This window comes from Eriocheir sinensis, chromosome 34, assembly GCF_024679095.1.
Source record: "Eriocheir sinensis breed Jianghai 21 chromosome 34, ASM2467909v1, whole genome shotgun sequence".
Taxonomy (NCBI): Eukaryota; Metazoa; Arthropoda; class Malacostraca; order Decapoda; family Varunidae; genus Eriocheir; species Eriocheir sinensis.
Genome location: NC_066542.1, coordinates 4,345,113 through 4,366,635, shown reverse-complemented (window position 1 = coordinate 4,366,635; position 21,523 = coordinate 4,345,113). Strand labels below are relative to the sequence as shown.

The 21,523-nt window shown below is 47.2% G+C and overlaps 1 protein-coding gene across 44 annotated transcripts in view; it reads right to left on the bottom strand.

Moving 5' to 3' along the window:
• The window catches only part of LOC127006931 (microtubule-actin cross-linking factor 1-like), a 309,855-nt gene that overhangs the window by 125,465 nt on the left and 162,867 nt on the right, over positions 1–21,523 (bottom strand). For 42 of the 44 annotated variants that reach the window (XM_050877291.1, XM_050877298.1, XM_050877306.1 and 39 more), the window contains 11 exons: positions 12,330–12,433; positions 11,593–11,735; positions 10,765–10,974; positions 10,108–10,365; positions 9,405–9,609; positions 8,959–9,087; positions 8,247–8,486; positions 7,416–7,657; positions 6,807–7,035; positions 5,840–6,109; positions 4,939–5,107 (listed from right to left, as the gene is read on the bottom strand). In XM_050877291.1, the coding sequence (XP_050733248.1) occupies positions 4,939–5,107; positions 5,840–6,109; positions 6,807–7,035; positions 7,416–7,657; positions 8,247–8,486; positions 8,959–9,087; positions 9,405–9,609; positions 10,108–10,365; positions 10,765–10,974; positions 11,593–11,735; positions 12,330–12,433 (2,199 nt within the window). Of the gene's footprint in view, positions 1–2,477; positions 2,824–3,001; positions 3,092–4,938; positions 5,108–5,697; positions 5,814–5,839; positions 6,110–6,806; positions 7,036–7,415; positions 7,658–8,246; positions 8,487–8,958; positions 9,088–9,404; positions 9,610–10,107; positions 10,366–10,764; positions 10,975–11,592; positions 11,736–12,329; positions 12,434–21,523 lie in introns of those variants that run through there. The other 2 variants (XM_050877327.1, XM_050877326.1) reach the window with 2 other exon arrangements.

Here is a 21,523-nt window from a genome sequence, read left to right as displayed (position 1 = left end):
TAACACAGTCTTGGGAGGGACTGAAAGGTATTGGGGCAAGGGAAGGTTAACTCGTTGCAAGGCTTAGGGCTCTTGCTGGGAGAGAAAATATAATGCGTGTTTGACAACTGGTGGGAGAGAAGTGGGTTCTGGATTGCCGGGTCCACTAAAACGATCTTGGGAGGGACTGAAAGGTATTGGGGCAAGGGAAGGTTAACTCGTTGCAAAGCTTAAGGTAGGAGTGGGAGGGATGCGTGATTGACAACTGGCAAGAGGGGGAGGGAGCTATATGCACTGAATGAACGGGGATGTGAAGAAGAGTACGGTGAAGAATAGTACGCGATGAGATTATCACTGATACCGATAATAAATCACCGATACATCATAATCATCGCCCTCAACTATCTATAAAACACAGATAAGCGATGTGCGGCGATCGGGTACACGGCAGGCAGTGATTGTAGCGTGTGAGGCGACAACCACGTGGGGCGTCACTGTTTATTCCCTTATCATCCTTCCTTATCAACGCAACGGCTATTATTGACAAGCAGACTCGCGTGTTGCTTCCCAGTTGGTTTTCCTGCTGTCTGTTTTATTTGCCGTTAATAGAAGCATAAGATGAATGATTATATGAGTGAAGTGCATGTTGGGTCCTACAGAAAGGCGCCTCACCCACCCCTCTGTTTCCCCTCCCCCACCGAGTCGTAGTTTATTTCCGAGTATTCTTTTGTTTTGTCGTAGAGAATAGCATAAGTTAATAAGTGCGGCCTCTTGTTTTGTTTTCCGGGCCTTTTTTGTTTTTGTAGGAGCGCTTGTATAGTGATGAAGCTTGTCTCGAAACTGCTTCCTGACGTGTTGTGATCGTGTATGAAGAGGAGGGAAGGGGAAGGAAGGGAAAAGACAGGAATGGCACTCCCCCTTGACATCATTAAGTGTGTGTGTGTGTGTGTGTGTGTGTGTGTGTGTTTTGCTTTTTTGTATTTTGTGGGGTATCTTGTTATTGTGTGGGCTATTTCTCTTTGATTTTGCCCCTGAACTGTTTCCTTCACCGTAAAATATAAAAAAAAAGGTATAAAGACTGCAATCGGGTCCACAGCATTGTTCCCCTCACCGCCCTTTGCAATTTTTCCTTGGTTCAATAGTCAAGGCCTCAAGGTTGGCGGCACAGTTGGCCCGAAGCTCCAGACACATGCAATTCCTATTGGAAAAGTTTACTTAGGTCTAGCACGCACGTATGCACCTCTCTCTCTCTCTCTCTCTCTCTCTCTCTCTCTCTCACACACACACACACACACGTGACCACAACTTAAACAATGACAACTACGTATATTATAACTATGTAAATGCACGACACACACACACACACACACACACACACACACACACACACACACACACACACGTGACCACAACTTAAACAATGGCAACTACGTATATTATAACTATGTAAATGAATGACACACACACACACACACACACACACACACACACACACACACGTATAACTACTGCCAAGGAGAGGAGGGGGGTTGCCATTCCATACCCTCCTCTCCCTTCCCCTCCATACACGATCACAACACGTCAGAAAGCAGTTTCGAGACGAGGTTCATAACTATACACGTAATTAACAATCCTATAGACCATTAACATCATGCCTTTCCTCTACTTAACTTCCATATGTGATCAATACACTGCCCCATACGAGGACCTGACGCAACCCTAACCACGGACTCGTAGCGCTAAGGGGCCCGTAGTTGTTAAGGGTCCCGTAGTTGTTAAGGGTCCCGTAGTTGTTAAAGGTCCCGTAGTTATTAAAGGTCCCGTAGTTATTAAAGGTCCCGTAGTTATTAAAGGTCCCGTAGTTATTAAAGGTCCCGTAGTTATTAAAGGTCCCGTAGTTATTAAAGGTCCCGTAGTTGTTTAAGGTCCCGTAGTTATTAAAGGTCCCGTAGTTATTAAAGGTCCCGTAGTTGTTTAAGGTCCCGTAGTTATTAAAGGTCCCGTAGTTATTAAAGGTCCCGTAGTTTTTAAGGGTCCCGTAGTTTTTAAGGGTCCCGTAACTACTAAAGTGGGTATGCTGAGACACTTCCACCCTTCACATCTACTTCCAAAGGCCAAAAAGGAGATCAATCGGGTCCTAATGAGTGTTTTTTTTGAGTTCACGGTACAGAAGAACAAAAGAACATAAGAACGTAAGGAGTCTGCAAGAGGCCGGTTGGTCTATACATGGCAGCTCCTGGTCAAACTACCACTAGGGCCATTAAACTACCCTTGAAAATGCCCCCAAGCTCCTGCGAAAGCCTAGTCAAATGTGCACTTGGGCCCCGAGATGTTTAATATGGACTTAATTCTTCTGTATTTACTTTTGTCAGTCTTTTGTTATTTTGGGGTTTACATATTCACAAGCATATCTCGATTGTTTATTTTTCCCTCTAGTTCGAAGTAGTTCCCTTTATCCCCCTTCCTCCCTATACGGTACTGTGCTAAGGGTCCCGTACCTTGTGAGACATCCGCTTCGAGTAATGACGACGTCCAGCTCTCGTTCAGTGTGTCAGAAATATCCCGCAAGACATCCTCGCCGCAGCTGCTCTCATGACACGCACACTTACACGTCTCCTCGTCACACGCGTTAGAGTCATCCGCAAGCCTTAGTTTGTGTAGGAATAACACGGTTCCTTCCTCCTCACACTCTTGGGAATCGGAACCTTCGCTTGTGCTCCTGAATTTACACTTGAATATGTTCCCCTTCACGTCCCACATCGGCCCCAGCACCGTGAAGTCACCGCTCGGAGGAATCATCGTTGCGTTCTTCGTCACTCGATCACGATAACACTAAACACTATACTACACAAGGGAGGCTCAACGTTACCAGATTGTCGTACTTAGAACATCGCATATATCAGGAACACTCCGAAAAAACGTCATATCCACGCAAACAACGCAACCCAATTGACGTTATCGTGAAAATCATTAACAACTGATGGTTTTCCCTGATTGTCACGGTCCAGATGCCGGGCAATACCTAAGTACGAGATTCTGGTAACGTTAGGAAAGTCCCGTGTCCACCCATCGCTGGGAGGAGCAAGACTGCAGCCCGAGGAGCCCAATGCAATACTGGCGCCGCGGCCACGAGGGGGCAGCAGTGTCGACCAGACGGGGCCAGACGAGTCATCCCCCGCCAGGGCTGCCACCTCTCCTCGCTCCGCGCCCCCGTCTTCTAAAATCAATTCCTACTGCAGGTTCGGGATTCATCTGCCCTTGGCCCCGCATGGCTTGGTGCTCCTGTGGCTTAGTGACGTTGTGGCTTGTGCTTGCTGGGTTTTTCTTACGTGTATTGATTACTGAATGGTACTAGCGAGGCTCAATTCAACAAATAACTACGGCAGGTTCGGGATTCATCTGATTGTGTTCCCGTATGGCCAGGTGCTCTTGTGGCTTTGTGGCTTTGTGGCGTGTGCTTGCTGGTTTTTCTTACGTGTATTGATTACTGAATGGTTCTTACGAGGCTCAGTTCAACAAAAAAAAAACTACTGCAGGTTTGGGATTCATGTGCTTGTAACTCGTATAGCTAGGTGCTCTTGTGGCTTAGTGACTGTGTGCCGGTCATTCCTAGTGTATTGATTAATGAATGGTACTTACGAGACTCAGTTCAACAAGAAAAAACTACTTCTGGTTTGGGATTCATCTGCTTGTGACCCCGTTTGGCTAAGTGCTCTTGTGGCTCAGTGACTCTGTGCGTGCTGGTCATTCCTAGTACTTGTGTCTTAGGTTAGGTTAGGTTAGGTTAGGTCAGGTTATAGAGGAGCTAACATTACTGATTCACAATTACTCCCTCGGGGCCTTGATACATAAGGTTCCGGTGTGAGAATGAAGTGAATGCAATCCGAAATATAATACAATCAATGGTTTATGTATTACTAACGGACGTGGTATTAACTGAGCCTTCTCTTTAATTTAATAGGCATAATTGGAGGCTGCCTTGGACGGGCGAGAATGGGGAACGTAAACGACCCCATAAAACCGCTTCGCCAACGTGTCTGGGCGAGGCTCGAGACACTAACAACTCAACACATGGAAACAGATAACGAGCCCTTTCGCCTTCTACTACAAGACGTGAGTGTGTAATAGGTCGCCCTCCACCCCTTCCCCCTTCACCTCAACACTCCTACATCATTAGATCAAGCCAGAGGTCACCCTTCACAACTTAACACATGGCCAACAAACCTTACCCTCAAGCCTTCTACTACAGGACGTTCGTGTGCAAGACCTCACCCCCCTCCCCTCCTCTACTCCCTACTCCCTTACCTCAACACCCCTGCAACATCATATCAAGCAATACATGGAAAACAAATCTCACCCTGTCGCCTTTTTCTACATGACGTGTGTGTGTGTGTGTGTGTGTGTGTGCAAGAAGTCACCCCCCATTCCCGTCCATTCCCCTACTTCCCTACCTCAACCTTGTCTCACTGCCAAACGGGGTGACTGCCAAGACCAAGACCAAAGGGTTGACAGGGAGGTGGTGTAAGGTGTGGTGTGGTAGGGGAGGTAGGGTGGCAGGGGGGTCAGACAGAGAAGAAGCTGAAAAAAGTATGTGACGTATGGAATGTAACAGGGAGGGGGAGGGAGGTGTGGTGTGACCCTGGGTGGTGAGGTGGCAGGGGATGTGGCAGGGGGTGAGTGAATCAGCAACATATGAGATCAGACAACACATGGAAATCTAACCTTACCTCACGCTCTCACTAACACGAAGATAACCCTCCCCTCCACCCCCTTCCCCCTCTCTCAACCCTCCCCTCCACCCCCTTCCCCTCTCTCACCCCTCCCCTCCACCCCCTTCCCCTCTCTCAACCCTCCCCTTTACCACTCTCCCTTCCCCCCTTCCCAACCCTCCCGCCCCAGTATGAGTGACACCGCCCTGGCACACACACACACAGCACTGCAGCACAACACGTGACTCACCGGAGGCGCGACGCTCGAACTCGTCAAAGAGTCGGTTGACCTCATCGATCTCGCGCTTCAGACGGCGGAGTTGCGGGTCGTTGGGGTCGCCTTCCTGCAGGAGCTTCTCGGCGTCCTCGTTCAGCGCCCTCCTGATGGCGTTGCGCTGGTCGGCTCCCATGGCAATGAACTGTTGAAGGGGAGAGAGTAGGGAGGCTGATGTTAACTCACTATGAATGATATACTGAACTTTATATGCTAAATGAATCACGTGAATTATGATTTAGAGATTAAAGGATTGTAGATGACGTGGTGTTGAGGATAGGACAGGAAACTCCTTTGATATCATGTTAAATACGTGTTCCTAAGATAACTACTGCAAGCCACCTCGTATTAATATTGTAAAGCACTAACAACACGCTTAATGTATCACGTAAGTTATGAATACGAGATTGCAGTGTCTTCTTCAAGCACAGAGGAGACGTGATGCTGAAGATAAATGAGAATACTCCTTTGATATCATGTTAAATACGTGTTCCTAAGATAACTACTGCAAGCCACCTCGTATTAATATTGTAAAGCACTAACAACACGCTAAATGTATCACGTAAGTTATGAATACGAGATTGCAGTGTCTTCTTCAAGCACAGAGGGGACGTGATATTGAGGATGGAACAGAGAACTCCCTTGAAATCATGTTAAAATAGTGTTTCTAATGATAAATCACTACCAGACTACCTCGTGAAGATACTGGCAGGGCGAGACTCCACGCTTCCTTACCTGTGCCAAATCCCAGCTCTTGACGACCTTCATGGTGGCGAAGATCATGTTCTGACGCACCCTCAGTTGTTTCTTCCATCTATCAATACCTTAATATACGACTAACACCCCAGAGACCAACTAGACACCTCCACCTCCTTACCTGTGCCAAATCCCAGCTCTTGACAACCTTGATGGTGGCGAAGATCATGTTCTGGCGCATCCTCAGCTGTTTCTTCTGCCAGAGGGCGATGCAGCGCTCGTACTGACGCTTCAGCTTCTCGGCGGCGTCAATGGCCTCCTGGTTGGGCGGCGGGATGGTGAAGCACACGCCGGGGACCATGCCCTTGGCGCCGGAGCTGCTGACGACGCTCCACTTGACTCGGTTGCTGTTGTCGTGAACGGTGCAACGCTCGCCCTTGTTGATGCTCATCTGTTCGGGGGGTAAGGCAACGCAAGGCTCATTTACTACTCTCTTTCAGGGCTCTAAGGCTTCGCAAAGGGTAGGGATAATGAATGTATACATGTCTGCAAACTATAAAAGGGTCAACGTTCTAACTGCTAATCTTTTACTAACACCTTCGAACTACTAACTAAACCCTTCTTCTATAGTCTATACTAACCCCTTCTAGCTAACAAACCAACCCTTTACCTACTACTAACCCCTTCAATCTACTAACTAAACCCTTACTAACTACTAACTAACCCCTTCTAACTAACTAAGCAACCCTTTACTAATTACTAACTAACCCCTACTAACTAAACAAGCAACCCTTTACTAATTACTAACTAACCCCTTCTAACTAAACAAGCAACCCTTTACTAACTACTAATCCCTTACTAACTGCGAACCCACCCTTTAAGAACTACTAACTAACCCCTTACTACTAACTAACCAACCCTTTATTAACTACCAACTCCTTACTAACTGCTAACTCACCCTTTACGAACTAACTAACTCCTTCTAACTACTAACTAATCCCTTCTTCTATGTACTAACTCACTCCTTACTAACCTAACAATGGCGAGCTACTTCAAACCATCCCTTAACTCCCTTCACTCATCTCTTTACTCCCTCCTGATCCTCCCTTTGTCCCCTTCACGTCCTCCCTCTAAGCCCCTTCACTCACATCCATCTTCTTGTAGTTGCAGATGGCCGTGACTGTGGTGGGGTGCCTCAGGGTCTGGCGGCGTTGCTTGAGCGGCACCACCGTCTTGGAGCGGCCGATTAGCTCGTCCACAGTACCGTTGAACTGGGCCAAGGACTCACGCACGTCTTGCATCTCGCGTAGCAGCTGTTCGCCGTCGTCCAGCCCGAAGTCGGTCACGGAGAAGGTGGTGTTGAGCTTCTCGTCGTGACTGAGGTGAAGAGAGAGAGAAAAAGAGTTCGATGATGTTTGTGTTGATCGTTAAGTGTTCTTCAGGGTCATGTTAAGCCCTTCAGAACCTCACAAACCACTTAAAAATCCAAAATGCGAATAGAAAAGACAAAAAATCGAGGTCTACTGCTTTTCGTTGTATGAGTAAGTATGAGTAAATATGAAAAGTAAGTCTTGTTAGTGATTAAAGAAAGGTACAAAGAGCATTAAAAGGAAGTGTGAGTAAGTAGAGTAGTATTGTCAGTAATCAAAACAAAAACCACGTAAGTTAAGTATAAGGTAAGTATGGTAAGTATGATATGTAGCCTAAATATGATTGGTAAGTATAAAGTAAATCATGTAAGTAAGGGAGACACTCACGCCATGATCCACTGCTCCGCGTTGGCGATGTCGGTGAAAAAGGTGTGGTAGTGCGCGGCGTGCTGCAGGTGGGTCTCCAGGCACAGCGTCAGCTCCAGCAGCCACTGCCACTGGGTCTGCATGGCCGCCAGGTACGCCTCCACGGTCTTGCTGGCGGGGTGGTGGCCGATCACCAGGCTGTTCCCGCGGTCCTGCACGGCGCTGAACTGCACCTCGCGTTTCTCGAGGTCGCCCATCAGTTTCTGCATCGAGACATCACCAGAACGATTAGCTAATGACCCTACGCATACTTAAGATGTTACAGCATGCATATATTTGTGTACCAGTCAGAAACTCTGCTGTCCCACTCACAAATGCAAGAGTTAACCCTGTATCTTCACTCTTTCATCCCTTTCTGCAGTATACCCTCCTATGTATACTTAAGATGTTATAGTATGTATGTATGAAATTGTGAACCAGTCGAAAATTCGGCTGTCCCACTCCCATATGCAAGAATTGACCTGTATCTTCACTCTTTCATTCCTTTCAATGGTAAACTCAATGCAGTTCCCTTCTACACATACTAGAGATGTTATTGAACGTCTATATTCGTGAAACAGCCGAAAAATATGTTGTCCCACTCACATATGCAAGAGTTAACCTGTACCTTCACTCTTTCATCCCTTTCAACGTCTTTCTGCAGCATTCCCTCCTTACTTAAACTCCTTCATGACGAGAGTATGAAACAATCTTAATATTTCTTTTCGCAATCTATTTTCTTCACCAGAGACGCATGTTGGGGGATCTGATTCTCCTTACGAATGACCCTTGACGCTTGGAACCTCTACCTACCTCGTAATAGCGCTCCACGTCGCTGATATTGAGGCTCTTGTTGGCCCAGTCTCGGTTCAGCTCCTGTTCCTCCTTCTCGTTGAGCCAGATCAGCTCCTGCGTGGCGGCCTGCAGGAAGTCAAGCAGGCTGTGCAGGTCTGAGACGCGCTTGTTGCTCAGAGACAAAAGCTCGGCGTAGATCTTGCGGAGCTGGGACAGGAGGTTGATGTAAACGTTGTGCTCCTCGCCGCTGAAGTTGTTCTGGAAAGACGAGATCACGGCTGGGGTCAGGGAAGGAAGGGACGTGGAAGATGATGTCGCGGAAAAGGAACGCGATGTACTCTGACTGTAGCGTTAGAACTAATACCAACACAATGCGGGGCTGAAAGATGAAGGGAAGGGAAGAAATGGTGGCATATTTAGGAAGCTATAGCCAAACCATTTCAATAGTTCGTTTGGGCGTTCGATTCCTTGTGTCCTTTCCTGCCCTCTGCTCCGCCACACAGTCCCAACACCTGTCCCTTCCTCTCATATGTTAGCTATAGATAACATATGAGAGGGAAAAATAGGAGTTTGGGCTGTGTGGCAGAGCAGAGGGGAGGAAAGGACACAAGGAATCCATCGCCCGAACGGACTATTTGAAATGGTTGGACTATAGAAGGTAGGCAAAGTGGGGAACTAGTTAGAGACCCTCAGTGTAACAACAACAAGAAGAAGAGCGTCTCAGCCTCACCTCGGCGGCGGCGCACTGGTCGACGTTGGTGTGGAACTGGTGGATGATCTTGTGCTCCTTCTGGTGGCTGTCGTACTCCTTCTCCACAGCCGCCAGGTCGTTGCCGTATTCGCTGTCGTTTAACTTTTTCTGTGGGGGGGAAAAGAACGCGCTCCTTCAGTGACCGTAGATAAGAGCATATAATTACGTACGCCGCCACGCACAGATACACTTGCAATCACCGAAGCTGACCATAGGAAAAATACAATACCCTGATGCAAACGTCTTGAGCCAATAACTATGAAATTACGTCAAATAACTGAACTGTAAAGAGGCGTAGTGATAAATAACTGTTTTGAAAAGAGTCATAGTGCTAAATAACTGGGCTGAAAAGAGATACTATAATAAATAACAGAAAAAGAGGTGCATTAAGCAAAGGCTTTACTCTCCGAAGCGCCAAGACTCACCAGTTTGTCTTTGCACCAGTTGATGCACTCCTGCAGGAAGCGGAAGTGTTCGTTGGTCTCCACGAGGCGGGACTCGGACACCACGATCCTCTTGGTGGTGGTGTAGGACTCCTGCTGCGTGAAGGAGCGGTTGTTGAGCACGATGAGCAGCCGGTTCTCGAAGAGCGTGCGCACACTCACGTAGCGCTCCTCCAGCTTCACAACCCTGCGGACGAGGCGGCGGAGGAGACAGGGGTTAAGAAGGGTAGGTATTGAGGCTCCGTGGATAGTGAGAGGTAAAAGAGCAGTTACTGGAGGATTCGTGGGCTTGACATAACAGAAGGCGGCGGCGGACTAGGGATGAACGGTATTGGGACCCCGTACATCAGAAGAGTTAATTATGGTATTGAGGCTCGGAGCATAAGTGTACAAGTTCAGCGGCTGAAGAAGTAAAGGGCTTGAAATATAGACTCCCACTCATCAGATAAGCTAAATAAGTTAATATTTAGGTGATGGTTGGCTTAATGGCTTTCTGTATTGGCTAAAGAAGAAAGGAAAACAGAGAATTGAGACATCGGCTGGGTATGCCAAGTAGAAACGAAAGAAAAAAGGAAAAAATAAGCCAAGTAACATAACCACAAAAGACTTGATGAGAAAAACAAAGCCAGACAGGATTAACGTGGAGGTACAAGAGTAAACGATGGGCAGTTCCCTTCCTGCTCACCTTTTATGCAGTGTGGGCGCCTCGTGGTACTTTCCCTCCCGCAGCACCTTCACGTCGGTGTGCAGCGTCTTGATGGTGTCCTCGCACTGCGCCAGCTCGCCGTCCAGGGCGTCGCAGTTCCTCTTGGCGTCCATGGGGTGCAGGCGCTCCACCCGCCTCGCTTCGTCCTCAATGCGAATCTCCACCTCCTCCAGGGTGATTTCCGTCTGCTTGATCTCACGGTGGACCTTCTCCGCCAGCCGCTGCAGCCTGTCAGCACTGGGGAGACGAGGCGAGAGGGGGAGTTAGAGGGACTGGAAGAGAACGACTACGACGACTCCAGGCTAAAAAGACTCATTTCAACAGTAGGTAAGTCACTGCATGGTAAGATAACGATGAGGAAGACTCTACAAACACTCTTCTTAACAGTGGATAGTCACTGCACAAGAAGATAACGACGACGGTGATTCTATTCCACAAACATTCTCTTTTAATCGTAAGAAGTCGTTGCACAGGAAGACCACAACTTTCTGTGCTACGGTAAGGACAACGACGCATTTCTCTGCTACAAACACCCTCTTTCGGCAATAAGAAGTCGTTGAACCTAATGACGATCAAGACACTAATACCCAAAACCCGAAACATGTAATCAAAGCCTTTTAGTGTTCTAGGACTCACCCGGAGAGAGAGTCGTGCAGGGCGTCGTCCCGCTCCTGGTAGAGGGACATGAGCTTGTTCCACTCGGAGTCCACGTTGTTGTATTGGAGCTCCGGGGCCAGCTGCTCCTCCAGGAAGCCCGTGCCGTCCAGAAGCTTCTGGATGTCCCGGTACAGGCGCTGGCAGCTGTTCTTGTCCCGCAGTCTCGGCGGGACCTCCTCTTGTCGGAATCTAAAGGGAAAACAAAGATACGCAAGGATTAATAACGCCACTAACTACACCGACTCCCTGACTACACACCACTAACTCACACTAACTACAAGACTTCGCTAACTTTGGACAGACACAGAAATGGAAACCTGAGTCTTGCGTGGGAAGGCTTTAGGGGTGAAAATCAGACACGTAAGGATTAACAACGCCAATAACTACACTGACTCACTAACTACACACCATCAACTCCCACTAACTACAAGACTTCGCTAACTTTGGACGGACAGAGAAATGGAAAATTGGGTCTTGCGTGGGTAGGCTTAGTGGTGAAAATCAGACACTAAGATATATAACGTTATTTACTACTTACACTAACTACTAACTTTACTACACTAACTTTGGACAGAGAAGAGACAAAATAAACTCTTTCGTGGGTAGGTTTCGAAGAGCAAACATCAACAAAACACAAAAACTTACACCACCATTTACTAACTATACTAACTACACTGATCTCACTAACTCAACCTATACTAACTTCACTAACCTCACTACCTACACTAACTTCAGACATAGTGGAGGAAAACCGGTTCTTTCGTAGGCAGGTAAGGTTTCAGGGGAAGGGTGTTTGACGAGGCTTACCTGGTGCTTTCGTGGGCCATCCTCTTGAGTTCGACAGTGTTGGTGGGGAAGTGTCGGTCCTTCATGATTGAGGTGTGCTCGCGGATCCAGTACAGCAGCGTGGAGGCCAGCTCGCGGTACTCCTCCAGCTTACGTTGCGCCTCCTGAACCCCAGAGAAACACACGATTACTACCACCAGTCATACACAATCACTACCCCAGTCACATATACACACAACCCCGGAGAAACACACGATTACTGCCACCAGTCACACACAGTCACCACCCCAGTCACATATATACACAACCCCGGAGAAACACACGATTACAACCACCAGTCACACACACAGTCACTACCCCAGTTACACATATACACACAACCCCGGAAAAACACACGATTACTACCACCAGTCACACACAGTTACTACCCCAGTCGCACATACCCACAACACACACAAGTCATTATCGCACCGCAAATACAGTCACACACACACACAGCTACTTACTACATATCAGCATACAGAACATACAGTCACTTTTACAGTCCACACGGCACTTTAAACTTTGGATTTCGACTACAGAAGGAAAAATGACGAATAGCTAAAGAGATTTTTCAAGAGCTACAGAAGAAGGGACAGTTTTTAAGACCTGGAAAAGAAGACACAGGCAGCTTGAAAAGGGCTCTAGACAAGGGTACAGATTCAAAGGCTACATAGGTGGAGGTATTCGAAGGACCAGATTACAAGGAGGTTACTCACGATGTTGAAGAGCGGGTGGATGCTGGGTGGCTCTGGGAAGATCTCGTAGAGCTGAGACACGTACGTGATGAGCGACTTCTCGTCTGGTTCCGGGGTATCAACATCTGAGGGGAAGGGAGAGAAGGATGCTTGGTTATAAAAGGTCTTTGTCTTTATCTTACATTCAGTTCTTTCCTCTCTCTTTCCTTTTTCTCCAGTTTTCCTTTTTCTTTTTCTTTTTTTCTATTGCGTTCATATTCTCTCTCTCTCTCTCTCTCTCTCTCTCTCTCTCTCTCTCTCTCTCTCTCTCTCTCTCTCTCTCTCTCTCTCTCTCTCTCTCTCTCTCTCTCTCTCTCTCTCTCTCTCTCTCTCTCTCTCTCTCTCTCTCTCTCTCTCTCTAAGCAAAAGCATAGTCCTTCAATTTTTTCCTCTCTCTTTCCTTTCCTTCAGTTTTTCCTTTGCTTTCTCTCTTCTATTGCATTCTTATTCACTCCCTTTCTTCCTTTCTCTAGTCTTAGTTCTTATCGTTCTGAACAAATGCATAGTCGTTTAAAAAGGACCTTATCTTCATCTTAACTTCAATCTTTCCTCCCTTCCTTTCTTTCTTTCCTTCACTAATCCTTTTCTTTTCCTTTCTCCATTGCATTCCTCTCCTCTCCTTCTGTATAGTTGGTTAATTAAAATGACTATCTTTCTACCTTAACTTCGATCCTTCCTCTTTCTTTCTTCTTCTTTCTCTTCAAGGCGAGTTACAGAAGACAAGACAGACAGAAGGGAGGAACAAAGAACGGTGACGAGTGAGTAAGGAAGGGAAGGAGGGAGAGAGGGAGGTAGGGACAAGTAAGGTCTTTGGAAGGAGGTTTCTCGCGGTCAGTAAGACATGTATTTACCATCCCTTCGCACCCTTGTCCAAACACCGCCGAGAAAACACACTCTCACACACACACACTCATACGGGCCGCGTCATCTTTGGGAGTCCCACACAAAGGGCCGACCACTGAGAACTGACTGGCTGGCTGGGGGCGTTGGGTGACTATTACTACTACTACTATTACTACTATTATCTTACTATCTTACTATCTTATCTTACATTTTCACTATCTTACTTTCTATCTTATTATCTTACTATCTATCTTACTACTATACTATCTTAGGGAGTTCCAACACAAAAGGGCGGACCACTGAGGGCTGACTGAGTGGCTGGCTGGCTGGGGGTGATACTAAAACTACTACTACTACTACTACTACTCGTCCTTGGAGGGGAAAGGGCGAGTGAGGGTGAGGTGAGGTAAGGCTGTTCACTCTTGCTGCCGTTTTTGGAAGGAGAGCAAACAAAAATGAGAGAGAGAGAGATGAAGATGAGCCGCTACCCAAGATAAAGAGAACGAAAGAAAGAAAGAAAGAAAGAGGAAAAGAATGAACTAACTCTCCCTTCCTCGCGTGTGAACCTCCCGTACGAACATTACCAATAAAAAACAACAGAAATGACAGACTACGATCCAATTTTTGTATATATTTCCCCCTACATTCAACTTTCCTTTCGTATCATAACGCTCCCTTCCCTTCTTGCCTTTCAGAGCGTCGTATTATATCGGTCATTTCTATATATACTTCTGCTTCGATTATCGCCTTTTTAACTTTTTTCCCCTTCATTCAAATTTCCTTTTTTTTTTATATATATATTCACCCTCCCTTCTTGCAGTTCAGAGCGTCGTGTTACATGGTTCATTTCTATATATACTTCTGCTTTGATTTCAGCCGTTTTTAACCTCAATTACTATAACACAAAGCTTCTTTCCCTTTCTGGTTTCATTTTTAGGTCATCAAATTGCTTTTCTTGGTCTTCTTTTATCCACTGACCTGTTTCTTTGCTTTCCTTTCCCGCCCTTCCTTTACAAACACTATGACCTCGTTAACTCCTTCTTGGTTAATTTGTACGTCCATAAGCTTATATTCTTGGTCTTTTTATATTCTGAACTTATTATTTCCTTTCCCTCACTTCCTTTACACACACTATGGCCTCATTCACTCCTTCTTGTACCTCCATTATCATAACACAATACTTCCTTCCTTTCTTGGTTCATCTTTACATATTAAACTGTTCTTCTTGGTCTGCCTTTCCACTTTAAACTCCTTCCTTCCCTTCCCTTCTCCCACCTTCACACAAGCCTCATGCTCACTGCCTCTCTTACTTCCATTTCTATATAACACTTCTTTCCTTTCTTGGTTCATTCTTACGCTCCTAAACCCCCATTCTCGATCTTCCTCTCCACTTTCAACTCCTCCTTCCTTCCCTTCCCTTCTCCCACCTTCACACAAGCCCAATGCTCACTGCCTCTCTCACTTCCATTTCTATATAACACTTCTTTCCTTTCTTGGTTCATTCTTACGCTCCTAAACCCCCATTCTCGATCTTCCTCTCCACTTTCAACTCCTCCTTCCTTCCCTTCCCTTCTCCCACCTTCACACAAGCCCAATGCTCACTGCCTCTCTCACTTCCATTTCTATATAACACTTCTCCCCTTTCTTGGTTCATTCTTACGCTCCTAAACCCCCATTCTCGATCTTCCTCTCCACTTTCAACTCCTCCTGCCTTCCCTTCCCTTGTTCCACCTTCACACAACCCTCACGCACTCCGTCTGGGCTGGTGACTCATCCTTGCATAACCTCAGCCACAGCAATGCAGTCTAATGCGGCGCCCTTTTTCCAGGCAGCCACGCAAGCCAAGACAACGCTCAACATGTAAGTGGTGTCAAGAGGTCGCAATGAGGTCACTCGTGTGGGGGATATGATGAAGATATTGTGTTTGAGGGCCAAAGCGGCGGAGATGAGCACAGCCGCCACGCGCAGTTATTACATATGGAACTTAACCTTTACCGTACTTAATATGATAGGGATGGTGTATGTCTGTATGTCTGTCTGTCTTGGTAAACGTGTCTGTGAGGTGAGAGTAAAAAAAGTCTGTGTTCTAATGTGTGTGTGTGTGTGGGGGGGGGGGGGGGATAGGATTAAGTTATTTTAGTAGAAGCAACAGAGATGGTGGTATTCTGTCTGTCTGTCTGTCTGTCTGTCTGTCTTACTAAATATGATTGTACGGTGGAAATAAGGAAGCTTGGGTGTCTTACTGCGTGTGTGTGTGTGTGTGCGTGTGTGTGTGTGTGTGTGTAGCAAGAACAAGCTAATCGGTGGGAGCGAAGCCGTTCCACCAAGTTCTTGCTTAGGGAAAACACTCTCGCATCGACCTTGTGTGGGTGGCGCTGTCTGAGGTGCCTCCCGCGCTCCTCTGCATACTGACGACGCCTGTTTGCATATACGCCGGGAACACTATGGGCGGTGGGTGGTACTCTGAGATGCTTCCTCTCTCCCGTCAACTACTCTCAAAGCCGAAAAAGAGATCAGTCGGGTTCTCATGAGCTTTTTTTTGCGCCTATGGTACAGAAGAAGGGCCACACTACCACCAGGGTCATTAAACTACTTCTGGATATGCCCACCACTCCTACGAAAGCCTTGTTAAATATGTGTGATTGGGAGAGTGTTTAAGAATGACACTCAGACGCTTTCACACTCACATCAACTATTTCCAGAGGCCGAAAAGGAGGTCAATCGGGCTTTCATGAGTGTTCTTTTAGGTTCATGGTACAGAGGGAGAGTCACACTACCACCAGAGCCATAAAACTACCCCTGGAAATACCTACAACGCCTACGAAAGCCTTGTCTAATATGTGTACCTGGGGGCCGAAATGTATATGAAGATGACCCTTATTATTGACTATTTGCAAAGGCCGAAGAGGACGTCAGTCGGGTTTTCAAGAGTGCTTTTTCACGTTCATGGTACAGAAGAAGAGTCAGACTACCACCAGAGCCATAAAACTACCCCTGGAAATACCTACAACGCCTACGAAAGCCTAGTCTAATGTGTGCTTGAGGGTCGAAATGTTTAAGGATACGGCCCTATGCATGCCCACTGCTCTCCTTGCTACAGTGACTCCCCCGCCAGCAGTGATCCTTCCTGTGCTTACGGAGTCTTGAGTTTATATGCGGAGAACACTGCCGCTTCTGTTCTGTCCTTACGTTAGTCAATGGGCGAGTTCAGTTCAGTGTGAGTGTTTGGGATATCGTCTTTGTTTTGGCCTTCTCCTCCTCCTCCTCCTTCTCTTCCTCCTCCTCCTCCTCCTCCTCCTCCTCCTCCTCCTCCTCCTCCTCCTCCTTCTCTTCCTCCTCTTCCTTCTCTTTGTGCTTTCTGTATCCTCCTGCCTTGTTTGCTTGTTGGTATACGTGTAGTGTTGGTAGTTGCCACACACGTATCGCACCTTATACTATGGACTGATTGATTGGGGCACGAAGTCATGAGGTCGCATAGGAAGAACAGAAGGTAGAAGTTTGTCAAGCCTGGGTGACCGGCAGCGATGTTCTGATGTTTAGCGTACAATGAAAGGACCGTTTATTAGGTTCCTGTGGCAGAACTGATTGACTGACTGGCTGATTGAGGTACGGAGACATGGAGGAGGATAGAAAGAACAGAAGGCAGGAGTTTATCAAGCCCGGGTGACCTGAAATGACGCTTCTGGTAAATGTTCTGATGTTTAGAGTACGATGAAACGACATAGGAACGACAGAATTGAATGACTGAGAGGTAGATTGAGGTAAGGAGTCATGGAGGAGGATAGAAAGAACAGAAGGCAGGAGTTTATCAAGCCCGGGTGACCTGGAATGAAGCTTCTGGTAGACGATCTAGTGTTTTAATTACGAAGAAGTGACCTTTTATTAGTTTCCAGGGGCAGAATTGATTGACTGACTGGTTGATTGAGGTACGGAGTCATGGGGTCACATATGAACAACAGAAGGGCGGAGTTTATCAAGCCCGGGTGACCTGCAATGAAGCTTCTGGTAGACGATCTAATTACGATGAAGTGACCTTTTATTATTAGTTTCCAGGGGCAGAATTGATTGACTGACTGGTTGATTGAGGTACGGAGTCATGGGGCCACATATGAACAACAGAAGGGCGGAGTTTATCAAGCCCGGGTGACCTGAAGTGACGGGCCGCGGGGTGACGGTTGGAAGGCCTCTCGCAACACCGACTCACGCTCGCCCTTGCAAAAAAGTGACAGCAGGTCGTGGACGCCCGAGTCTCCTGCCCGTATAGGGACAGTTGTGAAAGTGTGTCTCGCCGCGGCGGCCCTATAGAGACAACGCGGCTCAGGGGGGCATAATGTAAGCGCCCCAGCAGCTGTTGAACGAAGGGAGACATGGAAGTAGCTGACCGCGTTGACCTCCTTGCCTTGCTTTTGCCCGGGGTCAGCGCTGGTCCTCGCCTTACTTGGATGGGCTTAAGGCTTGCTCCAGAGGTCACACTGTTGATACGATCTGAGTTAATTGTATATCTAAGACTCGTTGTTGTTGTTGACTCACTCTGTACACAACGCCAGTCACTCAGGGTCACGCCAGATGCTTGGACACAGATATCATTCACACCGAGGCTTTCAGTTCTCGCCACCAGTGATAAGATGTTGTGCCAGTTCCAGCATCATTCAAACTGTTTCTTTTTTATCGATTTTAATACGTTTCTCGTCCCTGAACGTGTATTAGGGATGAAGACTAACAGCTCCCAGCATCACTCAATCTATTTTTTATCATCCTTTTTTATACGTTTCTTGTCCCTAAACCTGTAGAATAGTTACAGAAGGAGACTAAGAACAGTATCAACAAGGCTTTCAGTTCTGTGCTACTTCCAGCATCACTCAAACTGCCTTTTTTTATCAAGTCTAATACGTGTCTTGTCCCTGAACGTGTAGAATTATTACAGATGGAGACTAACAGCAATATCAAAACACTTCTCCTTCCTTTCACATCACTCAAACTGCTTCTTTTTATCAAGTCTAATACGTGTCTTGTCCCTGAACGTGTAGAATTATTACAGATGGAGACTAACGGCAATATCATGACAGCCCTCCTTCCGAAATTGACCTCTCTTTCGGCCACTCAGCTCTACGTTCTATTACAGGAGTAGCGCATGGCGGACTTTTCTTGTTTCTATGTATTTTTTTTACCCTTGAGATACTTCCTATATTGTAAAAACGTAAAAGGAAAGGGTTCTCCATGTCTTCTAATGCTTCAGGCCGCCCTCCGTGCTTGCCTCTGCCTTGTCTCCGCCGCTGGGCCGCAATCTGAGTGTAATCGCAAACAGTACCGGGCAGGATAGCGATCTTCTCCGCCGAAAAAGGCCGCGGCGGTGAAATTATTGTGATCAGAAGCATCGCGCAGCCACAGCCCTCCACTTATGGCGCGCCTCCTGGTCAGCGCGTCCGCCAGGCAGCATTAATGAGCGCCGGGAGCCTCTAGGAGCAGCCAGCAGCGGTGACGAGGCGCTGACGGACGCACGCCACACAAGGAGACGCGGGGATGATAAGAATGGATAAGACAAGCATCGCGCGCGCACTGCCTCGGCGGGGACATCAGTAGGCTGGCCGCATGACGGGTACGCGGGCATTCCTAACAGCCCACTGCCCCCTAACGTTGATTCCATGCCCTGGAGATCATAGGAAAGAGCAAGACGCGGTGCTTCTAATGAATACATAACCTACACACACAAAAATGCATGTATGTAGGTATGCATGTATGTATGATCCCTACTGATTACATACAGCCCAAGGGAGGAACACAGCGACGTCAGGGAGTCCCGGAGGAGCCTCAACTCGCCGCCTACGTCCACACAACAGGTTCAATTCAAGGTCTGTGCAAATTTCAATCTCGTATAATGCGTTGCCTCGCCTCCTCATAGCTATTCCGGAGGGGCGTGCCACTGCGGCGTCCGGCATGGTGGGGGAAAGGGGGATCTACGTTCTTCAGAGGCGTAAGGGCAAATTTGGAACCGGGCGAAGGAAGGGCGTTGACGAGGCTGCAGATGTGTGAGTGTGGGGGCGATGTGTAGGCAGGCGTGTACGTCCTGAGATAGCCTGGGCCTGTTTGTGTGGATAGTGACTCCCTCCTTCTCCTCCTCCTTCTCCCTCCTACACCCTCGACTTGAAATGATGCTAAGTGAAAAAAGGGAAGGAGAGAGAGAGATAGAAATAGAGGTAAGATGTTATAAGATACGTAGGTTGGCGTATAGGTTCTTAGATAGCCTGGGACTGTTTGTCGTGGATAGTGACTCCCCCTCTTCTCCTTCTTCTCCCTCCTACACCCTCGACTTGATATGATGCTAAGTGAAGAAGGGAAGAAAGAGAGAGAGGTAAGATGTTATAAGATGGGTAGGTTGGCGTATATGTTCTTAGATAGCCTGGGTCTGTTTGTCGTGGATAGTGACTCCCCCCCTTCTCCTTCTCCCTCCTACACCCTCGACTTGATATGATGCTCCGTGTGTGAAAGGAGGAAAGAAAGAGGGAGAGAGGTAAGGTGTTAAGTCCTGTTTCACTTTTTTTCCCTTGAGCTGCCTTCCTTCACTATAAAAAAAATACGAGAGGCTGAGTACAAGAATCTGGCACCGTTGCTCCCAGGTGCTTAGGGTCTACGTAGCACCCATGGAGGTATTAAGGGTAGCACCCATCCCCACCCAGCCCCAGCCCGAGACCTTGACACAGCGGCCCACTAAAACCCGTCTAATCTTGCCCTCAGCTTGCCTTGGGTTGACACGTGGCTCCTAGATCTACGCACACACACACACACACACACATACAAGGTCGTGAGGGGATACACACACACATACACACACGTAGCAGTAGTAGTAGTAGTAGTAGTAGTAGTACATGAAGAAAGAAGAAAAAGATAAAGAAAGAAAAGATGACGAAGAAAAAGAAGAAGAGGAAGAGGAAGAAGAACAAGTAGAAGTAGTAATAGTAGTAGTAGTAGTAGTAGTAGCAACACACATACCTAACTCCCTTCCCTCCCTCCCTCTTCCTCCCAATCTCCCTCACCTTATCAAACTCCTCCCTTCCTCTCCCTCCCTCCTCCTACACTCCCCGTCCCTCCACACAGCTGGGCCTTCCTTCCCTCACTTTCACTTCACTATCTATGTCAACAACGGTCATCTTCACCTTCGTAGTAGTCACCTGTCCTTATGCGCTGCTGTTGATCGGGGCGGAGAACACTCGCTACTTTCACTACTAACTAACTGACTGTGGTATGTGTGGGTATGTATGTAGAAAGACAGGTAAGTTGGAAAGTTATCTCTCTCTATTTGCCTCTACTGACTGACTTCTAACACTTCTTTGACGTAGTGGTATGTGTGGGTAAGTATGTAGAAAGACAGGTAAGTTGGAAAGTTATCTCTCTCTATTTGCCTCTACTGAATGACTTCTAACACTTCTTTGACGTAGTGGTATGTGTAAGTATGTATGTAGAAAGACAGGTAAGTTGGAAAGTTATCTCTCTCTATTTGCCTCTACTGATTGACTTCTAGCATTTTTTATTTTCATATTTCCTTTTTTTTTGTCTAACTTAATCTAACTTAATCTTACCTAATCTCTAGCCTTACCTAATCCCTCTGGTTCTAACACTATCTATTAATCTATTTCATAATAATGCTTTTCTAACATATATCAATTTCTCTCAGTATTGGATCTGCCGTGCTGGCTATATCGCATTCATAAACGTAAGTAAAGAGAGGGAAGCAGAGAGAGGGAGAGGGAGGGAGAGAGGGAGAGGAAGAGAGAGAGGGAGGCCTGTCTACTATTAATGTGTTCTCTGTCTCTCTCTCTCTCCCAATCTAGGGCAAAGTAAGTAAAGAAAGGGAAGCAGAGAGAGGGAGAGAGGGAGAGGAAGAGAGAGAGGGAGGCCTGTCTACTTTTAATGTCTTCTCTGTCTCTCCCTCTCCCAATCCAGGGCAAAGTATCAGGTCAGAATCACCGCCAGAATTACAATCAGGACCTCTTCGTCATTCACAGGCCGGCAGACACACGCAGACATATACACACGTAACCTATATTCTCCTTACGACTCCAATCTGTATCCCTCCCCGCTTCGCCCCGCACTCCTTCCTCCCTGTCTAGTCTCTCGTCTATCCTCTGTTTCTACCTTCCTTCCAGACCCGTCCCTTCTGTCCCACTCTCTTCCGCCGTCCCTTCCTTCCTTACCTGTCTTTTCAATCTCATCTCTCCTGCGTCGTTCTCTTCCTTCCTTACTCTGCACTCTTTCCTATGTGGTCAATAAACTCCTCTGGTTCAGGTTTATGCTCTCCTCCTTTCTCCTCCTCTACCCAGCACTCTTTCCCTCTGACG